We start from the raw sequence: 24528 nt of genomic DNA, 5'->3' as shown, positions 1-24528 counted from the left end.
ACCAGTTTAGGCCGCCTCAGCAACTTGCGATGCAGTTCTCTCTTCTTTTCTGTCATTCTTGGCAGTTGTTGAATACTACATTATTTTGTAGTACAGTATATCCTGTACCATATGGATGTGAGAGAGTAAGCCTGAGGTTAACCCAGAGGCAGTCTCAACAACATATGCTTTATAAGGGGTTCTTAGTCATTTATAGACTCTCAATAACTAGTTACTAGTGATGATCACACGCTTCCAATGTTTATTACTGATCTATAAAGTACCTGTAAACTTATAACAGTCTTGGTATGTTTTCTCTTCCAACATAGTGCAGTGAATTAGGTATCAGCTAATCAACAGTCAAATCAGTGCAACCCTTCATTCTGATTTCATTGTGCTCAGGTAGCTTGAACCTGTAAGCTATGCAGTGACTGCCTTGAGCATCAACAAACACCCGAATGCTTACACTGCGCTGACCCAACTTGCACCTCTGTACAGCTCTGTAGCTCACATTCACATTGTATGAGTCATGAATTCTAAATGCAGAGGTGCTGTGAAATGAATGGAAAATCAAGACTTTACCAGCTCAACAGTGTTCACTCTCTTGGAAAATGCATTTTAGTGATACGTCCCTAGACAGATGTAGGGCATCGACTAAAACACTGTGACATTTTCCCCTTCTGTAATTTATGGACATATAAAAATGTATGTGTCTAGGAAAGGCTCCCAAAGCCTACCATGTTGATCCCTCAGGTAAGGGACGGTGAATAGACAGACGTCAACTGTATGAGAAGGTGTTTGTGCACTTGCATTCAAAGACTGGATTTAAGATAGGGTATTATAGTCCTAGGAAACAAGGAAATTCACATATGTATATTACATACATTTTGGAGTCACTGCCATTATAGATTAATCGTCGTACATATTGAATCATCTAATACCGGTACTGCAATAGCATGTTGTGACATTTTAATGGACACATATTCAATTAATGATTTCACAGATAAGTGAAAATATGACATTCCAACGACATGAAAGGCTTTTTCTCCAGGACCTCACTCTATGACACGTGACATGCTGCCATTAGTTTGTCCTTCTGGTAGTTATTTTCCACTAATTATGGCATTGGGGATGGTTACTACAGTACCCTATCATTCAGTTCAAGGAGCATCAGAAATAAATCAAACACCCCCCCCCCCCCCCCCGAAAAAGCTTTTTAGGACAACATAACTAGTGCAGCAGATCTACATTTAGAATTCATAATGTGTCTGTTGGGCTGTCACACAGGGAGAGAGATAGAGAGAGAGGTGTGCAAACAGTCAGTTGTCATAAGTCAACATTCTATATTTAGCATTGCATATTCAATTCTGTGCCACCGTTGTTGTGATATGAGAACAAAGTGGGATTATAATTGCAAATTGCTGACTGAAAGAACATTTCTGCTATTCAGTAAACAAATAGATGGGAGAGAGAGTGTTTATTTTAGAGCCATTCGGATTCTATGGAAGTGCTGATGGATGCAAATGAAGAATGTACTGTAGTTAATTTAAGTGCATTACTAGGAAGTAGAGTAGGCACTAAGTAGAATTTATTTTAGCTAATTATGGCTAGGAACACTGTTGCCTTGGTACACTGTCCAACCTAACAAATACGTATATTTAAAAAAACACATGGAGTGTTTTAACTCTTGAGATATTAACAACAAATGTGTCTTTTACCGGAGTTGTGTTCCCTTACACTTTATAACACAATGGAAGTGAGACTGCCAAATGAAACAACACAAGCAACAGTGATGGAGCCATTATTCAAGCATTATCTAATCTGCATTCCACCTCTGCTCTGTGTTCTATCCCCTGCCTTGTTCCCTGCAGAAGTGGAAACACACAGTATGACAAAGACTCTTTATCCTCAGAGTGCACACAGGTCAATTAATGAATGCACTTTTTTCTGTTGAGATTGGGTTATGAAAGCTATAATGGATAAGAGATCGCCCTTCTAAGGGCAGATGATAAAGGCAAATGGCAGCGGGTGCAAAGATCTCCTTGGTGATAAAGAGAAATTGGCTCAGGGGACGTAAAGTGCTGATTTAAGGTGCATTATAAGGATCTAGACTACTTCCTGACTTCGGAGGATAATGCCATCATGAGCAGTAATATTCGGATTCATCTCATATAGTAGGCTTATTTAAGAGATTCTGAACAAAGGGTTATCTCTGGAAAGGGCAGAATAGACTAGAATTAACGCAAGCTATGACACTGCTTTGACTTGATTTGTCTTAAAAATCAATTTAAGGTCATTCTACTAAACACTTGTGTTTATTCATACTGTACATTATACAAAAACGTTGAACTCATCACATAATATAATGTTTTGAAAAGGTCAACTCAGCCTGTCAAACCCATTATAAATTCTATAATATTGTTGGCAAATATATTCTTGTATCACATTAAATAAAGTGGCAAGAAATGTAAAAGTGGCAATAATTGTAAGGATTTCTCTTGTATCTTTATTCCTGAAGAGGTTGAGTATCATACAATGTCATTGATGCTTCGTCAAACCAGGTGCAGTGGCGTCGATTCGGTAAATAGAAGGTATATGGGGCTGTTGTAGACCCTGTGGCTATATAAAGGTTATAATCATATAACATTATTGCTTTAGTTAGAGAGGAGGGAGCATATGGACTCTTAAGACAAAGGTGGTGACTTTTTCCTAAATGTAGGTCCACCTCTAAATCTATATGTATGCTGTAACACTTAAGTTGAAATTTTGGTGCACATGTTTAAATAAAATGTTGAATAATTGAACTAGTTTAACTGTTGTTCAAGGTGGCATATATGATCATGTACATTTATTGGTTTTAATTTCCATGTAAAAGAGTCAATGCACAGTGATGGTCAGTATATTTATGACAAAATGTCCATAAATGCTAACTGCCAATACTGCGAGTTATGTAATGATCATTTTGTGCTTAGAAGGCCCTTGTAATAATGACCCTTTCAACTTAAGTGTTACCTTGAAAGTGGGTTAAACGTTGACTAAGATTGTGCCCAGTTCTAATATATCATATGATGTGGACCATGCATTTTCAAATATAGATTGCATCATCCAGCAACATACGCTTACTCAACTAATAAAAGTCATACATTTGCGTAAAATATCATCCTATACATGAAATACCAAAAATACAGTTGTGAACAAACGTGTAAATGGAAACAAGGTAATATTGTTAAGGCTAAACATCTGTGTCTATTACCTTTGTCTAGCTAGGTCAATAAGAGTAGCATGCATTTAACAGAACGTTGCCACACAATTTTACATTAAACAACAAAAACAATCAACTCAAATCGAATGTATGTACTGTACCCTTCTTCGCCACAAATTAGACCCATTTCCTGTAATGTACTGTAGGTTTTCCACTTCGTAAACCGTATGGCTTTTGCAACTGTCCAAATTCACTGTAAGTAAGTTCACTATTGAAATCATCTCTGTAAAATAATATATCAATAAATGTCATGCCGGAAATGAGAGAGAGAGATTCTGTTTTACATGCGCTTAGTGTTTCGTACATGCCAGATTGTGCTATTCATACATCATCCTGAAATAATCTGAGGTCTCTCGTCATAGCATGTATACTTACTGTACATCCAGGAACAAATGTGCTGTATCCCATCACCCTATTTTATATAAGGTATATGTGTACATATTTATATTCTACATTATCTTCTTTGATATAAGAATCATCTTGTCCATTAATAAATTAGAAATAATACAAGGGGAAAGGGGTTAGGAGCAGGGGTCGGGGGTCAGGGGTGTAATAAGTTAAAATGTGTTTCGGCCATTCTACGTGAAGCGGTCGGAATTCATCTTTCTGAGTTTCGGGGGCAGGTGTCCGTCCATCCTGCCACCCCCAGCCAGCCGCTGCAGTTTAGGGGGCAAGTCCGCCACCGATTGGCTAATTGGGTCCGAGTGGATCTTGGAGGACTTGGACATCTTGGCCTCCTCTGAGACCCCGGGCACAGAGCTGATGCGTTGCAGCTTCATGGGCAGATCTCCCAGGCTGTAGGTCATCTCCGAAGTGGTGGAGCTCATCCTCAGGAGCTTCCTGGGCAGCCCTTCGCGGCCACCTGTCATCTTCTGCAACTTGGACGGCAGCTTGTTGGTGCTCTCATTGTCCTCCAGGGTTTGCAGGCAGTCCAGGGAGCTGTTCTTCTCCCCGCTGTTGCACAGGGACGGGGCCATGAGGGGTGAGGACATGAGCAGGGCCTCCTCCGCCTCCTTGACACTGTAGGGCGGGGTGTTGACCTCGAAGGTGGCGTGGAACTGGGAGTAGTCCACCTTGAAAAAGCCCTCCTCCAAGGAGATGACAGGGAAGAAGCGGTGTCCCCACAGAACCTCATCCTCGGTGTAAGACGTCCTCGCTTGGCAAGTCATCCCTGTCAAAGAGGAAAAACAGACATAAAGATCATGCATGACTGGACGGATTGTCTCCTGTGTTATTCTTTGGCAAATTAACTTTTTTCTGCACAAAGCACACAAGGCTAATGTTTTGGAGATTAAACATTTGACAGACTACTGTAGCATTAAACAAACACTTCAGAATCAGAGAGCAACCCTGATTCAATTGCATCCCTGGCTCCCCGGCCTCAGTCTCAACAAAGACGTATTCCTCAAAGATTCTTTTCATTCTGAAATTATGAAACAAACAATATCACTCACAAAACCGACTGGATGAATTGGTACTTATTACAAGGCTGTTGCTTAAAGAAAACACTTAATTGATTTTCAGATTCTATACAAGACGAATGTGAGCAAGTTCCTCGCTAATTTCATAAAGAAGCCCAATACAGCTGATTCAAAGCTGCTCCTAATGATTTATTAGATGGAAAACATGACCATATGAGCAATGCTTTCACAGATTGTATACTAATTATTTCTCTCAAGCAACAGTAATGAAATTAAAAGGCACACAATCAATACCTCCATTTGTCAGATTTTGTTAACACTCAACTGCCTGATTCAGCAACGAATGCTACATTGAGGTTGTTGTTGAATTTGATCAAATCAGAATATTCATAAAAGTTGAATTACATGTATAATCACTAACACATGTGCTGTATTCTTACTCTTTTGCCCTTTTTGTGTGGAGCAGACCTCTCAGTCAAATGTGCCATGTTTATGTATACAAACTTCCGCCCTAGATTGAAGACCCATCTCTTAACTGTCCCTCCTAAAGACCTCTTCATCCCCACTACCCCCCTGTGCAAGTTTCTCTCCTGTAAATAAGGCAGTCACAATGCTTCTTCTAGCATTGTGGCTGCCAATAGCCCCTGGTCCTAGCATAGATTAATTTTTCTTATGACGACTGATGGATAGATGATTCACTTACTTAGTCAAATGTACTTGTTGTAAGTCGCTTTGGATAAAGGTGTCTGCTAAATGCCATAAATGTAAATGTAAAACAGGTACAGGCATGTTATCACTACTGGATGATGAAAAAGTGGTATGGAAATAAGCCACTGTAAAAGTATTCTTTTAATCCATAATGCATATACATGTACAGTTCAGTGCACCAGATCAGCAACTTGAAAGGCTGTTTTTATTTTGCCTTTCATTGATAGGGAAACGATTGCTAAATCAGTGGCACTTTCAAACCAATGCTGAAATATGCAGATGTTGCCTTGCTTCTATAGAATCCTGTGTCTTTTGTTAGTTAGCATTCAGTCCACATCTTGACCTTGGTTCGGCACTACAAAATGCAGAAGATTAAGATAATCAAATTACTTAAGCGGAGGACCACAGGAGGGTTAGCAAAGACAAGGGTCTGCAGAGCTTTCCCTAAACCTCATATTTCTTTGCTAATCAAAAACATTAACCAGTAATGAAGGTGCTTTGAATCAAAGCCTTAAATGTGCATATGAAAAGAAGATGATTACACAAGTCATCATAGTGCTGCCAGAGGAACATCAGCTTGAACAAAGCAGAGGCTACAGTCTTCACAATAATTTTGTTAAAAGCACCAACTCATGAGTGACCTTTAAACCGAAAGCCTAAACTAGGAAAACTGTCAAGAATTCTTTCACATTTCATAAAATCCTCTCAGTCCTCTTACTCCATCTTTATGCACATTATATTTGAGAAGCAGGTTTCTGCTATTGTCTGGTCGCTTTTAACAAGGAGGATGTGGCCACTCTGTGCTGCCCACAAAGGTTCAGTTAGGATTAAAAGAAGCTCTTTCAACAGTGTTCAGCAAATTTAACATAAAGCATGACAGTAGATTATGAAGCACCATGCATGAAATCTCCATTTACAAGAAACTGAATGAAATGAATGCTTAAACACTCCACTCAGATCTCTGTAAACAAACAAATACAATTAGTCAAATAAAGAGGATGGAGTTAATGAGCAACAACATGAATTCCTTGTTCATAAAGTTATGGATTAATCGCCAGTGATAACCCTATTGTCATCGCTATTCAGCAGCTGCAATCATAATTATCTGATTACTTGCATTGTATCATATCACATACATTGTACGGTGCTCTATTCAACCTTTCATATGTTAAATGTCTTAGAAGATATGGCTGCCAAGACTAGCATATTGTAAATCCAGCATATCTAAATTATTTACTCACTACCTCCACTTCCTTTTAACTAAGTGTAGGCCTACACGCTGTTACGAAGCTGGAGACACGGACATCATCTGAGGCCTGCTGACGTCCATTAAGTGTTGAGTGTTATGTGATGCAGGATATTAACATCACAACATTTTAATTACTTGCTTAATAATGCTCCAGTAGCAACAAATGAATCAGAACCCGATGAATTAACAAGCACTGGAAGAGACAACAGATCACGTTGCAGTATTGTGTGTGTCTTAATGGAGGGCTATGAGCATCTGTGTTTCTGCTCGGTTCCCAAGGTCATGAAGTAATACGCTGATAACAGCTTTCAACAAAGTCACAGATGTGCGAGAGACTGAACATCGAGTACGGTCAGGGTACGCTTGGCGATTACTTCTGCCCTATCGCTTTCTGAGTACTGAGTACTGAGAGCTTTCGGCATATTGAAATATGCTACAACGTCAACTAGGGCCCACAGTGCTAATAAGAACTAGGCTGAGGCCAATTGAAGCTAAGTGCAGGGGAATCTTGGAGTCGTTTGTATCATGAACATGTCAGACTGCAATTTGACAAAACATTAGTCACATGCAAAAGCACACTCCTAAACTGTTATTCTGCTTGAGACATCAGTTGTTCCTCTGTGATGCCACTAATAACATATTGCCTGTAATTCAGATACCATATGATACTTTGCTCCTCTCAGCTATCTTAGTCAGCAATGCGGGTTAGGGGTCTCCAAATGTCCAAAAATATCAATAAGAAAGTAAATATCAAGCACTCAATGGAAAATCTGTAGAAATAAGTAGAGGATATTAATATATCATGATGAAGTTAAATTAAGCCAGAATGTGTGGAGGGGGGTTACTGTCGCCAAGCAAGATGCAAAATAAATTAAACCACAGTAGAGCATTTCTATTTGTCAGTCCTATTAGATTATTCGATATTTATGATCATTGGTCTATAATGACAGTGACACTAAATGATAATCCCACTGAGATCTCACCTGAGATCAAATAATCACACGTAAGTGTAATCTCTGTTTTCTGACCTGCCTCTCATTGAGTGGCTTCGAATTAGCGGAGAGAGAACAGCAATTTTGGCAAACCCTCCATCAACAGCATAAGGTAAGTGGTGGTGTCTAAGAGGGGCACTCCTCCGTACCAACAGTAAAAGCCGTCCACAATCTCGCTGAAATAGTTGCTTTGTGCCAATGCTGTAGTGCCCACCTCTGGGAAAGGGAGAATATGCCACAATTACAGACCCATCGCTATCATAGCCATTTACAATCACAGAGGTCATATCGAGTACATCGAAACACTGCCAAACCAGCCTGCTTTTGAACATTAGGAGTACTTTCGAGTATATAATTTGACCAATTACCTAAAATAAATACCTAAAATGTCAGGAATTGTGCAACAGTGGGACAAAAACAAAAGTGTGGTGTGTTTATTTAGTTTTTGCAAAGCGATATATAATCATAAAAGTCATACCTGCCTGGAATGGAAGATGTGTTTCTATGGAAACCAAATCTGCAGATCTGAACATGTAAACATACCATATGAAAGCTATTCGGACTCAAGCTCAAGGCATACAACAGACACACAGTAGACAACACTGAAGTATTTTCCTTTTCTCTTCACGATGATCACAATCGAAAGCCAGCCGAAAGGATCAGAACGGTTTTTTTATCAGTCAATACTGGGTTGGATCATCCATCATCATGCCTATAGTCACAGAGAGAGACGGCTTGATAATCTGTACAGCAGTGACCTTTTCCAACAACACCAACTCCTCTCAACAAGTGTTTGTTTTGATGGAATCACAGATTGTAGTAACTTCTCATCATTGAAGGCATGGGCCAATATTGCAAAGTGTCACGTTTAATAAAGTATGGTTCAAGGTGAGGTTATTTCTCATATAATCTCTCATATTTCTCTATTTCAAAGTGCCTTTGCTCTTTTCATTTTTATTGGACGTATACTGTGTTCTGTGTACACATACTTTCTTCATTTCATATCCCCTGGTATGTACTGCTGCAGGCTATTCTCAGTGGGCCAACTGTTTATGGTAACATCTTATAAAAATGTCTATCAATAACCAATACATTAATTATCAATAACCAATACATCAGCTAAATGCTGATGAGGATTTCTAAGAGAGGAAATACTAATTTACTAACAATGAATGTACTTAGTAATGCATCCATTTTTTATTCTTGAAAGTTATTGTAAAGTGTTAACCAGTATATCCCACAATCAAACATGTCTTCCATGTCCGAGAAAGTGGTGACACACCTCCAACTAATGCAGGAGTTGTAATCTCCCTGCGGGCCAATCTCTCACAGTGACGGTAACGTCACATAACACCTCCCCCAGTTAGGCCTGTACAGCTGAAAATAGAAGGTGCCTAGATCATTAAATGTCAGATATTCATAACTTTTAAGGAATATAACATTTCAGAGAGATCATTATTCTAATAACAAGGAAAGTTTCATAATCCTACAGAGGATGTTAATAAGTGTGAAATCCAATCCCCTGCACAACTTCAATGCTGTGTTCACGTGCTGTATCAAAGATTATCAGGCAAGAATACAGAGCTGCTGAGTAGGGATGAAAAAGCTAATCAGAACACACAACGTCTTCTGACAAAAAAACAAACAGTCATTGTAGCAAACAACAGAAACAAATCAAAAGTATTAGAAGATATTCGCCACCTCAGCGGGAGACTTGTTTATTCACCGTAGGAAAAAGAAAAGAAAGAAGAAGAAAAAGAAAACCAGAAAAAGATCAAACAAAATCAATATGACAACATAGCATTTGTAGTCACATAATTCGATTCAATAGTTTACAAATCAATACAGATAAAATGGAGCATAGTGTTAGTTCAGGCAGGGCACTCTAAGTCACCAGCACAGCTGTCTGTCAGGTGACAGGACAGCGAGTTCACACATATGCACCTTCACATGTTCAAGAGATGTTCAGAGGCTTAAAAAGCAGCCATGTTTATTGTATACTCCTCCATAGCATTTAACAATTGTGACACTGTTGTACCGGCTATGAGAGTAAGTTTTGTGTGCTCGTCCAAACCCACCACCCACAGCCTCCACCCACTCAGTCACTCTGTATGTAGCCCACCTACGGGGGGGGGGGGGGGGGGGGGGGCTTGATAAGTCATGGGCTCCCTGCCATATTTTATTACTTATATGTTGTGGTTGTTTAACTCCCGGCAGGGAGCTCTACAGAGCGGAGCCATCCAATTATGCCAAGCTTAAATGTATTACCATTTTTATGCAATAAATGGTCGAACTGACGTACGTGAGTGTCCTGACTGAACATGAGCAAAATGCTCAGTTGAAACGGCTGCCTTGTGCTTATACACCAATTCCTTACTGTTTGTCAAATAATTTCTGGATTAATTAAAAAGAGGCAACTGCATGTTGTCATTTGAGGGAGTATCTGTATCTGCATGTGCAGAGGTTACAGTATGCAACACTCTGTGGTTCTCAGTCTCAGTTTGAGACTGAACACACACGGTGTTGGTGATGGGATAACACCCACCTTAGCCTTTGTGGCTTCAAATAACACTGGCAGGGAGATCAAATAGATTCTTCGGAGGCCGGAATGGGAGAAGTACATGAGAGGAAGGGCTTGCCAGCGTTTCTTGACGGTGCCTCAGTGAGCTTTACTGGCATCCGTAGACCAGTGAGGTCGAACTGAAGCAGTGGGAGCTGGGGGGGATCATATTCATTTGCTGCATGGTTCAGTCATCCTGTATGCTGTAGTGTACAGTATGTCTGGGGGAGCGCACTCTCTACTCCCCAGCTTAAGGACCAGAGAAGTGCAAGTACCTTGCTGTCTGTAGAGTACATGGTTGTTATGAAGCCCCTTCAGTCCGCTTCTCACATCTCTGTCAATCCATATGAATGTCATTTGACTTAAAGGTGACAAAAAAAGTGCTTTTCTGAGCTCCTTTTTAGACAACAATCTCAGCTACACGGAATGTGAAAGAAAAATGTGATGCAAATGAAGATGAGAATCAATGACAATGCAAATATAGTATAGTCTGTTATTCTGATTACCATGATTCTCTAGTTGAACTCCCACAGTCCAAGTCACTGGGAGAGAGGGGGCGTCAGAGTCCTCCCCGACCTCTCAGTTCTGTCTCACACACAGACAAGGATCTGGAGATGTAAGACACCTCATAAACAAACACACACACACACACACACACACACACACACACAGAGGCATGCGCACACAGGCAGGCACGCACACGCACACACACACACACACACACACACACACACACACACACACACACACACACACACACACACACACACACACTCATCCATGTACCCTCACTCACCAGTATACGGATGTCAGTACAGTCCCCTGACAGACTCTTTGAGCTTAAGAGGCAGCCCAAGATGCAAGCACACACAGGGATGAGATACGCAGGCACACACAGGGATGAGATACGCAAGTACACACAGGGATGTAAATCTGGACAGTGAATACAGAGAATATCTGTATTCCTGATAGGACAATACCGATCCTTATCCTTACATCCAAGCACTGTTCTTTTCGTCAGACAATAAGTAGTGGTGCATATCAACACACTGTAATAAGGATACTTCAGTTCACAAAAATGGTGAGCGACTACAATTACAGTAAATACGAGACAATTATGGTAAACTGTCTTGTTTCTGGAAAGCAGAGAAAAACATTGCTGCTTTTCCACTTATTGGCTTAGTCACATCAAATATTAAAAAGCTGCACTGGGCTAGATCAGCAAAAAGAGGAAAACAGAGGGAGAAAGAAAAGGGAATAGGCATTGCAAAGATGTGCCCTTTCATCATGGAGGAGAGACAGTTGAATTCACAGGAGTGAGAGTACTACTACAGTGAGTATACTTCGCCTCCTTGACAACTTCACCTTTTTTCAATTAACTGCCTGAAAGGACATGACAAATTGTGTCTGACCAAGGTTGAATTTTATTCTTCATATTTCTAATTTTTTGTACAGATACGTCCATTACGGCCACAACTGCTATCTCTGAGACAGATAATCTGTTTCTATGGTGACCACCATGAAGTGCTACTGTAAGCACAGACACATCCACTGGCTTTCAGACCCTCTGTTCCCTGCTTCACTTTTTCCTAGACGAAAATAAAAGCTTGTGTGTAATACTGGTTTTACTGCTCCATCAATTAGTAAAAGTGCCATCCAGTTGCTTCCAGCTCTTGTGTTTATTCCATGCATACAACGTGTGACGGTGGGCAATACTGTGCAAGAAAAACAAGAGGGGAGGGAATCCACTGGCTGAGAAGAAAAAAAAATGTGTAGAAAATGCACTGCTATGGGGGATGGGTGTTGTTTGGAGAGCCAGAATGCTCAGGCAATAAAATCAGTGTGGAGGTAGACAGGGGGAGCAGTGCTGAGCAGAGCAGGGGCTGTGGGCTGTGGGCTGTGGGCTGTGAGTTGAGTGTCGCTGCCAAGCCTCTACACAGGGCTGGTTAGGTGACACACCAGGAGAAAGAAGCATAAAGCAGGACACAACAGCAAGACCATCCACACACTGGGGAGAAAACCAGACAATCAAGCTAACAGGGAAGCAAAAAACTGCCATAAAGAGACCAAGGATAACAAAGCGGCAATCGATCGATAGCCTTGAAGCCAAACACAGACTAATGGTGGGAAGACTAATCACATTTCTACCGCAGCCATTCAAAAAGGGGGATATCGCATCTAGCCCACAGTACGGTAACGCTAACGTTTACACACTCTGGCTTGAGTGTGGTCTGAAGTTTTAGCATGTCTGTGGGACAGAAATAGAAGCAGACATCACAAACGGTTGTCTCTCAAGTAGAAGCAACTCCTCAGAACAAAATGTTCATGTGGCTGGCTGTGTGTGTTTCGAGTCAAATCGATTCGCGTGGACTTCAGGGACATTCTGGCGCTATCAATCAATACAACCAGTGGCCAAAACACTAAAAGCAACCTTTATCACTTTGAGATAACAGACAGTTCTAGTGGAGCCCACCGTCTTCAGTGAGTGTTAAACCAAGCTCTAATATAATTAAATCAAATCAAACTTTATTTATAGAGCACATTTCATACACGAATTCAACAAAAAGCACGTCACAGGATTATGAATAAAAACTATTAATTAATTAAAACAATTGAAGAGGATAACAAGTATGATAACAGTCATGGGAGTTTAAAACAGTAAAAGCAGAGAACAAGTGAGGACTGTAGAGGCTAATCCACGGTAAATAAAAGCAGACGGTAAATAAAAGCAGACGGTAAATAAAAGCTCAAATGTAATAAAAAAGGATCTCCTCAATGCGTCTTTCATATGAACCACGAGCCATGATGATGAAGTCTTTGCCTGGTTGTTTAATACGGTATCTACTGCTATACTTTGTCAAACATATATCTGAGTTTGAAGACCTTTTTTGTAATGTGTGGACAGCACCACTTTTTTTTGTCAAAACTACACCACACAAAAACTGCAAGTCTTTTGAGAGGAGGAGCAAATTGTTTCTGATTCTAAGTCCGTATTGTTTCTGGTTCTAAGTGCGTAGCATGACCACTGGTCTTTGGTATGACGTACACATCATCGCCTGGCCGACCATTACCTCGGTGGACGTGCTGTCGTCACCAAATGAGTTCATCCCAGGTCTGCCATCACACCTCTCCTTCCTCCAATGATTTATCACCATCCCAGAGTGCTGACAAATCCCTAAAGACACAATTACCTTAGTTTCCCCTTGGGTAGCCCAACACAGTTCATCTACAGGGGATAATGAATCCTCTATGTCATCCCTCGTTCATTGCAATGCCCATTATGTGGAGTTCATCCCCAGTGCAATTACAGTTTACAATAGTCATGAAATGTAAAGCTCTACAGCTCTACAATATCAGCTCACACAGGGTGGGTAACTCAAGATCCGCATGTGTAACTCTGACATTTGCGTAAATCTTGCATTGATGTCCATGGGAAATTTGCGTGATGGTTCGACTTTTTTCCAGCAGATTTTCGAGTAAGGATTCCACCCAGAATGAACTGTGTCTCGTTCAGTGTGGATTTTGACATTATTTTGTTATTTTGTTTTTGATTAGTGGGCATCTCGAAACGTCTATGCAAATTAGCCATGTTCATTATGTGAACATTCTAGTTAACCCAGATGGGTCAGTTTAAATCTGAACTGAAAATTATAGATAGTAGAGTTCAATGAGAAGATTTCTTTGTATAGACTGGAGAATGTAAAACCAGACAAAAAAAACACGATTTCATATAAATGATAAAGCTGCAATAAGGCCAGCCAATTAAGACGATTACATGTGTGAGGCAGGGAGTTCAAAAATCATTTGTAATGCCGTTAACAATGTTAAATGAAACAAATCAGTGAGAAACAACGAAACACACTGAAGAACAGAGGCTATTAGATATGCAGCTTACCAGAACACCTTAGCTCAGATACACAGGCTCCTCTCTCTCTCCGTGGGGAGGCCTAGCGCCTCTGTGACTCCTGTGCTCTGACCCTGGGCACATTAGATTTAATTGGAGACTCCTGTTCTCACCTGCTCTGCAGCCTGACTTCCCTGCTGAACCCACATTAACCCTTTGAACCGGCAAAGCAATGGAAGCCGGCGAGGCACTGGGGGGGGGGGGGGAGAGAGTGTGGGGGAGAGAAGACACGCTCTGAGTGTAATCATTCAGAATGAATTACGGTCACTTTCTCCAGAGGCATGTATTTCCTTTCGGGCCTTATCAGAGGTTCTGTTCTGCTACTGTTTACCTACTGTACACTACACAGACCTGCTGACACCACATTGGGGCTGGTGCCTGGGCTGGAATCACTCAGAGAACGGCTCATAGACAGTTATACAGTGCAGCAGGGAGCTACTGTATCCATTTCCATTTCAACTGACGCTCTTGATGATGAACGACAGACTGCTCCGCTAATCTGCTACATTTCTCTGAAGTCATTATGCTGGTGCAATGGTAGTGTACTACGCAAATGTAATAGCATTACTGTACTACTATTCTTACCATAACATTGCTGTGATACCATTACTAAAGTAAATTTATGTATTTATTAATTAGTTAATAATTAATGGCTTGGATTTATATAGTGCCTTTCCACCATACACAGTTGTTGTTGGAGAGGTGAGGAGAGAAATATGTCAATTAGGAATCAGGGGTGATTAGGGAGCCATGAAGGAATGTAGGCCAGATTGGGAAATAAGCCAGGACACCAGCTTCACATGCCATCTCTTGACATGCCAAGTCCTGTGTTAGTACGTATATTTTTACTGTACCGAGAAATCTGTGTGGATGCATGCTGCTGTCTTTCTTATGCAATGCTATCACAAATTCATATTTGGCACCCCTCAACCAATATGCAGGTTCATATTCATTGGTTTTGCTGTGTTTGTTTATCCACAGCTCAACATTGTGGCATGTTGGAATACCTTGAAAGTCCTAATACAGAACATGAGCCAAAACAATATATAATAACATAATCGCTTCTATTACAGTATGTCAGATTAGAGGAGTCATTTAATTTACCAAATAATGTGGTGGAAGACTGTATCTGTTTCTTAACTCAATGCTGTACTGTAACGCCCAATAGCAACACAAAGCCGACAGTGTGTGTACTATATGCACATAAATGCACATAAATAAACATCAACACCACTTTTAATCAAGTCAAGTATACAATTGTCTCATGCCACCCACACACATCTTAGCATGAGGAAAATACAGAAACACAATAACGAAGTGAATCTATTTTCTCTCTAATACAGTAGCATGAAAATCCCCTGAGGGTGAAAGGGAGAATGGCTGAGAGGAAGCTAAGAAAACAATCCAAACCGATGCACAGCTAAGTAGATATGGAGGAACAGAGGGTTTCCTCATGCTCTGTGTGTCCTTTTCCACATGCTGTATGGCTTTTTGTGAACTCAAGAGCCTAATTTGTCAAAGCAGCAACTTTTTTCCCACCCAGTGATTTTCTATGGTTTGTGAAGTATTGTACTGTATACCAATGTATACCAGAGAGGAACCTGTTTATGAATATCTGAAATAAATGGTAAGGGTATTGTTCATTTAATCAGGTGAATGTTGGCCATATGGACATGGAAAGTCATGATAACATTGACTGTGAATAGTTCATAACCAAATAAAGAGATAAGCAGCTTCAGATAGCTACAGAAGTGCTAAGTCAGCCCCACCAGGCAGGCAAGTCAATGGGGACACTGAATACATCCCCAACTAGAGAAACTGCTCTTTACAAAGTCGACCAAAATCATCACTATGGCTTTCGGCTGGAGCTCTCCCAAAATATTAGTAAATCCCTCAGTAACATCATGTAAATGTCACAGCATGTCCCCACCACCACATCCTTCACTAGAATTTGCATGATAGTCATATAACCGCCCTCACAAAGCTCCATTTTATGCTGATGTGCCTCTGCTTTTCGAAGCATAATTGTCGACTTAACACAAAATTCAAATTAAGTGGCTTTGCAGATTTTTTTGCAACGCACAAAATGTGTTGTGCTAATAAAGTAGGCGTCCAAAAAAAACCAGACAACTTTTCAAGGATAAATATTCTGTCTTGCTGACAAAGTTTTTCCTCTAGTCTATCACACATTCAAAGTCAGCTTGCCATGAAATTAAAATCCCTGGCTTGTTTATCTTTTTACTGAGCTTCAAAGAAGTGTGGGTTCTTTCTGATCTAGAAAGAGGATAAGGATTGGCCAAAAGTACAAAATTACAAGTTAGATATACAGTTTGTAATTGGTTTGGCATTCAAACTGTAACGTTGTGAAGCTTTTGTGCGTCTCCAAAACAGCATGTGACGTTCCACTTAATAGACTGCAGTCTGAGCAATTGAACTAGAAAATACAAAATGCAAAAGCACCTTGTGATTCAACGGTGTTCCGTGACTCACCATATGTAAACAGACTGTACATCCATTCTTTCATGTCTTCTGTTTTTTAATCTGAACTTTTTAAGATTAACCATTTAGGTCGGGACAGCTTTTGCAGAAATGATATGTCGTGACAAATCGTATAATGTTATCTCCCTGTACAGTGGCTAAATTCACACCATGGATGATATAACAGATGACAAGCCATGTAGAAATTACTTGTGTGGAACACGTGACTATGTCTTTGAGAAACGCATCGGGATAATATAATATTTACAGTACTGGTGATTTGTGGCCAATAAGCAAACAAACCTTCAGAGTTGAACAGCCCATATAGCCTCTAAATTAATATTTCATCATATTCTGTCTCAGACCGTATCACCTATTTTGGCAACCATAAGCCCGAGTCACACTTCACAGTAAAGCTCTCAAGAGTCCTTTTCATCTTATCTCAGTGGCTATATTTCTCATAATATCAGATAGTTTTGTCAGTAGACCTATTGCATTTTATGTACAGCACATGTTGGCGGTGTATTTCATTACAGTTCTCCCATACCATAGGAATAAAAATCTAAGTTTAGGTGCAGTGCTGCAATCCTGAACGCTCAAGGAGAGGTTGCCATGGAAACAGAGTTACATTGGCCAGAAATGAAAGTGTCTGAGGATTAGACTTTCACTGTACATCAATTTTTAACCATATATTGTTTTCACATCACCACCCTTGCTACTCTGCAACCTCACGCAACCACAAGCTTATATAGATAACATGGTAAAGATTAATGCTGTCTTGATTCGCAGAGTTGATTGAAACCAGATATAGGAAATTATAATTACAAAGTACTCTGATTACATTTATAAATCTACAAATCCAATTATGACGAATACCTGCCATCTAATTTCTCTGATACGCCATGTTATGTGATCATGCCATAATTTTCATGTTGTGAATTGGTTTGCATCAAGCATCCTCATTCTAGAATCCTCTGTCATGATTGACTGGTGTATCACAACTTTCAGAAAAAGTTGTCCACACTTGAAGAAAGCAGTGCAGTACGTCAGGCATATCATGCTGCCATTTCTCAACACTTTGTCAAACCTCATTTTAATAAATCATTCTAATAAAATGTTCATATGGAAGATCTGCTGCATGCCAGCAAGTGATATTTCATCTGCTGTACAACGAACCTGTCCTAAAAAAGATTTAAGTGAAAATCATGAGTTTCAATGAAAATCTATGGACTACAAATATAAAAGTGCATATCTTTGTGCATACTTTACATAACAGCTTAATTTGAGGGACACAAACAGAGGGGCAACTTTTCTCATCGTCAGTGAGTGTTTTCCACTGTGGTCTTATAGCTTCCACTAATGCTTCATTGTTCTGTGAGTCGGTAATGTTAAAGGACGTCTCCTCTGCAGCACTTTGAACTGTTGAATTTGAAAATGCAGACAAAACTATGATCACAGCAGCCAAACAAATTCTCAAGTGGCATTATTGTTCTCATTGCATTAACGATCCCAATTTCTTAAAGCACTGTGGAAAGCAAAATTATACTCTCACAGAATATGGGGTTTCTATTGAAGAAGAGCAATACTGTTCCTTTGACAGATACTCATATATTTTGGGAGGAAATCAATGTTTTCTGACACCGTTATAGTTTTAATATGCACTTCTGCAATATGCAGAGCATAAAAATGACTGAAAAGATATGCCGTGAAATAAGCAGTTATGTAAACTACTGTGCATATTAAAAAAAATTATATGCAATCATATTTCGTACAGCAAGTAGTTATATTGCTTAATAGAAACAATGCCAAATTTAACAGAGATTTAGTAGATCATTGCAAACGTGTTGTCTTTTTTACTTTATCTGCTGTACAATAAAATCTGATATATAAACAGCTGTGTGTTCCACATACTGTACAGTAATGCTTGCCAAGAAATCAAAGATCAATAATATAATATGACATCCACTAACATCTAGGGGTCAATGGATAGCCCATTTGGTGCAATATGGCCCTCCACAGTACTCGAACAGTAGCCTAAACACCTGCCAACGACTACTTAAAGTAAATCAAATGACTTGTTAGGAAATGTCCCTAAAAAAAGACTTTCAGTTCTGAATACAGCACATCTGCTTCACCATCACAGTGTAACCTACTACAGCCATAGCCTTATTTCCCGCTACTTTATTCATATCAGCACAAGGGAATTACAGTAGGCCTGCTATAGTTTTCAATAATGTTGCACCAACAAAAATAAAATGACTTACCAGTGGTTTCCACTATTCCTTCCAATATCACCACAATTTCAAACTGCTCTGTTTGCATGGATCTCTGGGAGAGTTCGTAGAATGGGCTTTTGGTGTCAATCACATGGCAGATCGTGAGTGGTGAGACGAGAAAGAGCTGGTCAGCCCCGGTACTGAAGCCCACGTCCAATTCCAACTGATCCAGCGGAAGAAACTCGCCTTCGGGCGTCTGACGAGACTATGGAAGCGTAGAGAGAGAGGGGGGGAGATAGAGGAGGGGGCAACAACAGTTTAACTACTGCTGAAACCCAGTGAGCCGTAATGACAGCTATTCACATTTTTTGTAAGCAATCAAAGCGATCAATCATCAGTAAATAGACAGTAAAAAGTAAATCGAAGGAGGGGGCCTGGCCTCTAAGGCATACCAAAGGCATATTTTAAATGCTTTGACCACAATTAACTTCTTATTCAAAAGGGTAGGTTTATCAATCCTTCAAATTTTTCAATTCAGTTGATACTCAAGCAACAAAATGGAAACATACAGTAGGCCTGCTGTTTCATTGCCAGTGTGGAACCCTGAAAGGCACCCCAGTGGTTGTAAAGTTCTGGTTTACTTGTATCTTTCAACTTCAGGTTGATATGCCAAAGCAAAGTGATAGATAACTACTATGCTATGTATCTTAAGTGCCTGGAAATTAATTAATAGTATTTCTAATTCAGATTAATATGAATTGCACGAGAGGAGTAAACGATAGACATATATATCTTAAAAGTATTTGTTGGAATTAATCAACCTGAAAATGGTCCGCTGATTATTCAAAGATCGTGCATTTCATTTTCGAATAATTTCATATAATCTAATTATGCGCAACGGTTTAAATGTGCGCAAATAATAATCAATAAAAAAGTAATGACCTACTGTCTGATAGAGGTAATAACGCTTTACTACTAAACTGTTGTAGAGCTACATGGGCATTTGGCAGTGGCACTTACTTTCAGCAATTTGCATCGGATCTGTGCCGAGACCATATGGCTATTGCGCAGGTTGCCGACCCTGAACATGAGAGTTAGTTTTCCATCACGCATCGAAATAACCGCATGTTCACTAAACATCAGAGTTTCTGCCCGTTTTTTAGGCTGGGACATCTTAATGAACATGCAGCCAATCAAAAAAGCATCAACGATTGATCCAAGGATTGACTGGAAGAGAAATAGAATGATCCCCTCGGGACATTTGTCCGTGATGTACCTATACCCATATCCTATGGTGGCCTCCGTTTCTATGAAGAATAAAAACGCAGAGGGAAAGTTGTAGACATTGGCAACGCATGGCGTGTACTTGTCATCGTGGGCACGGTAGAGGTCTCCTCTAATGTACGCTATGACCCACCACATAAAGGCCATGAAGAGCCATGCCACTGTGTACGTTAGGATGAAAATGAATAGATTCCAGCGCCATTTCAGATCTACCAGTGTGGTGAATAAATCTGAGAGGTATCTACTGGTTTCACCACCCAGGTTCCCATGCTGGACGTTACATCGCCCGTTCTTGTCCACAAAGCGTTGCCTCTTCTTCTTCTTCTCTGGCGCCGGCTGGTTGAATCCAGAGCCACTGGATGAGGTGGTCACTACCTGATAATCGTCCCCAAATTTCTTTCGAAGTGCAGACATGCTACGATGACAGCAGCGAAAGAAATAACCTGAAGGATTCAATGTGAAGTCTATTTCTTTGCAGGACCTCGTTGTACTTGCTGGAATTGTCCGTATGGTTGTGCGCAAAATCTGGAAAAAAAGGCGAGGAAAGTGCACTCTCTGTACCGAACTAATCACGCACCGTCCCCTCTCTCCACATACTGTTACTACTATTGTCCAAAGCCATGAAAACGAGAACAATACTGTCACCGATATCACTACAAACCAATCTTCGTTCGAAGAGTAGCTCCCTATGAAATTAATACGCACAGGATGAGCTTTCCAAACGCGCCAGTCGCAGCTGAGGATACAACAGTTTATTCTCTTGTGCGTCGCTGATTACTCATCGCCCTCCCAGGTTGGAGCAATGCAGGATGGCTCAAATCTGTTCTTAACCGAGAAGTCCACACCTTGGGTTAAAAGTTCAAATTGTTTCAATGCCCCATCAAGCAGCTAGTTAATAAGTAATTCATTAATTGTTGGGTAATGGTGGTTACGCAGTGGTCGAGATGAAACGGGTCCATACATACAGTACATCCGATTTTAGCGTTGGTGTTGGACACGATTCGGTTCCCAAACCTCCGCTTTGTGATCTTATGTGCACACATAGGATCTGTATTCAGTTATATGACAACAGAATGTGATGGCTTCATGGAAGAATTAACTGTCCGTTCATAGTTGTGTGGCCCCGCTCATCGATGTGGTGTGTGCAAGTCTTTCTCTCTTGATTCCCCCTTCTAATGTAATTTCGATGATGTTCCTATGAATTCAAGTAATAAAGACCCGGCAGTGGCTTCTTCGTTTTTTCCCTCGATTTCCCCCTTCGAGGCTCCTGCGCACTGCACTGCACTCTCCGTATGCAATGATGCACTCACTATTGCCTGATAGTGGTACTACAAATACTATTTGGAAGGGGGTGGAGGGAAGAGGTACAGGCTCGGTTTTGCAGAGTATTATTTGTGGGAAATACACAGAAAATTGTCACAAGTATGAAGGCTTGGAATGCTGTCGTTTTTTTCTAATTAATTTAGGAGTGGATTATATATACGGAAAAAATGTATGCACTCAACTACAATGTAAGTCGCTTTGGATAAAAGCGTCAGCTAAATGGCATATACACTCACCGAGCACTTTATTACGTACACTATATTGATTCTGGTCCATGATGACATGATTGCATCGATTTTTCAGGTACACTTTCAAGCTGTGAATCTCCCTTTTTACCACATCCCAAAGGTGTTCTATTGGATTCAGATCCGGTGACAGGGAAGGCCACTGAAGAACACTGAAATCATTGTCATGTTCATGAAACCAGTTTGAGACGACTTTTGCTTTGTGACATGGTGCATTATCATGCTGGAAGTAGCCATTAGAAGATGGGTAAATTGTGGCCATGAAGGGAGGCACATGGTCAGCAACAATACTCAAATAGGCTGTGGCATTCAAGCGATGATTGCTTGGTATTAACGGGCCCAAAGTGTGCCAAGAAAACATTCCTCACACCATTACACCACCTCCACCATGAGAAGGTGTACAGGTGTTCCTAATAAAGTGTACCGTGAGTGTATAGTGCCAAATATATTTAGGCTACAACAATATATCTTTCTATACAGCACGTAAAGTATGTATTGGATATGGTGAACAAAAAGATATATTGTTGTAGCCTACATATAGTTGGCACTCCATCCAAAAAGTTTGTTTCAAATAGCGCTTAACAAGGATATCTGTAGCATGGTTTAACCTATCTAGCCATACTACTTGCTATAAGCTCGGAGGAAAGCCAGTCTTCCCCATGTACTTGATATCTCTTATACCTGCTATTACTCGGGGTCAGCTCCCAAATTCCTATTACTTGGGGTCAACCACAAATTCCGCTCAACAGCAGAGGTTATCTCTCATGATCTTAACAGAGTAACAGGTTTTGCAGCAGGACCACCACCTGCTGACCCTCACTGCACACCGTACTATTCCCAAGAGACAACGAAAACAGAAGGAACGCCGCCCACAATGTAAAACACTGATTCACGCCCTTCATATCACCAGAAATAAACACACACACACACACACACACACACACACACACACACACACACACACACACACACACACACACACACACACACACACACACACAGTCACAGTCACAGAGAGAAAGAGACAAAGTGTTGTAATTTTGTGCTGCTCCCTAGCTGAATACACTGAGAACCCCAGGGATAGCCAAGTAAAACCATACTCTTCATTCAACTTCAGGTTGAAGCTGGATTCATGTGAAGCAAAGCATTTTCCCAATCAATGTGCAATGACAATATTGTACTATGGTCTAGTTGTCAATGTAGTGTTATAATTGAATCAATCAAACATTAAATCAATTAATGATTAATAATTGGTTTATTGATTATTGTTGCATACATAGCCATTTCACAGGTGCAGTATTAGGCAAAACAGCATTAGAAGCCAGAAGCAATGAGCTCCACTTACCACTGAAACAACCACAACATCCTCCCACATAAGGTATCATTGGTTTGATAGGCTTGTGTAAAACATCTATTTTTTCTCTCACTTCCCTCAAGTCAAGCACAGGCAGTATGTTTAGCTACTCTGAACAACCTCATATAGAGCTTTCTTGTAAATGTCTCACTCAATAGCTTTCCGACCAATTTGACCATTTTTGGTTTCCCTTCTGAGCACAGTGAGATCAATAGGCCTGCCTCATTACCTCTTTATGTCTTCACCTCTTCTATGGATAGCTTACCTCAGGTCTCATACTGTACAAGTGGACAGCTTCTAATAACAGCGCAGAGGCCATTGGCTAACATAACACTTTTCCAAGTGAATGGTTACGTAACGGCGAACACTCTTCTAGACCTTATATGTCAGAGCATTTTTTATGTGCTTCCCAATAGCAGTGTCTGAAGCGATAATTCAATTCTCTCCAGGGAGAAAGAGAAAAGATGTTGCCATCAGTCACCATGTCTTCAATACAGCCAGGTAGGGGAACACAAGCCAGCTGAATCACTTGGTGTTATAATGAGTATAGGGGTTGACACAGGTCATCTCGTAAGTGCTATAGCCCTCATTAACTGGAAAGATTCTACTCAGATGCTTTGCAAAGATGAAACTGTTCCCTATAGTTGGACAACGTCCAGTCTGTGCTGCGAGTTAGAGATTTTTAATTGCCGTATTTGACACGCAAACCCAACCAAGCTTACTGTACATCAGACATTCTGTCACTGGACAATGTGTCTGGACACTTTTTAGCAAAGTAGCCTACAGTAGATACAAGATGCTTTGAGTCTATATAAAAACATAACAGTAATGGTATACATATATCTAGTATATATAATAGTATATAATAGTGTATATAAATACTTAATAGTGTTGTTATTATTGTGTAATTATTCCTGTAAGTATGGTATACTGTAATAACTCATGGCATAGTATTTATAGCATATGGATTCACACACAACAGATTTAAAAATCAAACAAGTCAATTATACAGTTTAGCAATGGCATGTGGTGCAAGGGAAGCAAGCCCCTGGCAAGATCAGTGACAAGGGACCCTGTTAAAACCCCAATTGAACAATAACTTTAATTGTGCCTGCCCTCAAACCCACACACAAACCGTTTTTAATTTCACTTTTCATATTGCATGTGTCACTCAAGAATAAATACAGGAAAGGGGTTAAGGGATTGAGCCGATTCCCTTCACACACTGAGAAGCAGCAGAGCAGTATAACATTGTGCGCTGAACTGGAAAATATGCAGATTTTGTTCTTTACCGTGTTATGGTTGCAGGTTCAGTACAGCTTATTATCATGAAGAGAACATCACTTTCTAATCCTAGTAGTGATCCCACTTTAAAAGGACAACATCTGGTTTTCTATTTCATTTTAGATTGATTGGTCTTTCTGCTATCAATCCATTCTAGATTGCTATCACTGACCAATTCTGTGTAAGGGCATGTTACACTTCCTGCTTAAAGATGGTTAGATTTTTTGCCAATAAACCGTCTCCCTACAGGGCCTGCTGATGAAAGAGAG

At 40.3% G+C, this 24528-nt stretch overlaps 1 protein-coding gene across 1 annotated transcript; it reads right to left on the bottom strand.

The window, feature by feature from the left end:
* Positions 1–3819: 3819 nt before the first annotated feature.
* kcnj3a (potassium inwardly rectifying channel subfamily J member 3a) lies at positions 3820–20467 on the bottom strand (the record flags this gene model as incomplete). The annotated part of the gene is made up of 3 exons (XM_083682386.1): positions 3820–4412; positions 18818–19034; positions 19790–20467. The coding sequence occupies 3 exons, from the start codon at positions 20465–20467 to the stop codon at positions 3820–3822; spliced, it is 1488 nt and encodes a 495-aa protein (XP_083538512.1).
* Positions 20468–24528: the final 4061 nt, after the last annotated feature.

The sequence above is a fragment of the Argentina silus genome (assembly GCF_951799395.1).
Source record: "Argentina silus genome assembly, chromosome: 12".
Taxonomy (NCBI): domain Eukaryota; kingdom Metazoa; phylum Chordata; class Actinopteri; order Argentiniformes; family Argentinidae; genus Argentina; species Argentina silus.
This window is presented reverse-complemented; position numbering and strand designations above follow the sequence as displayed.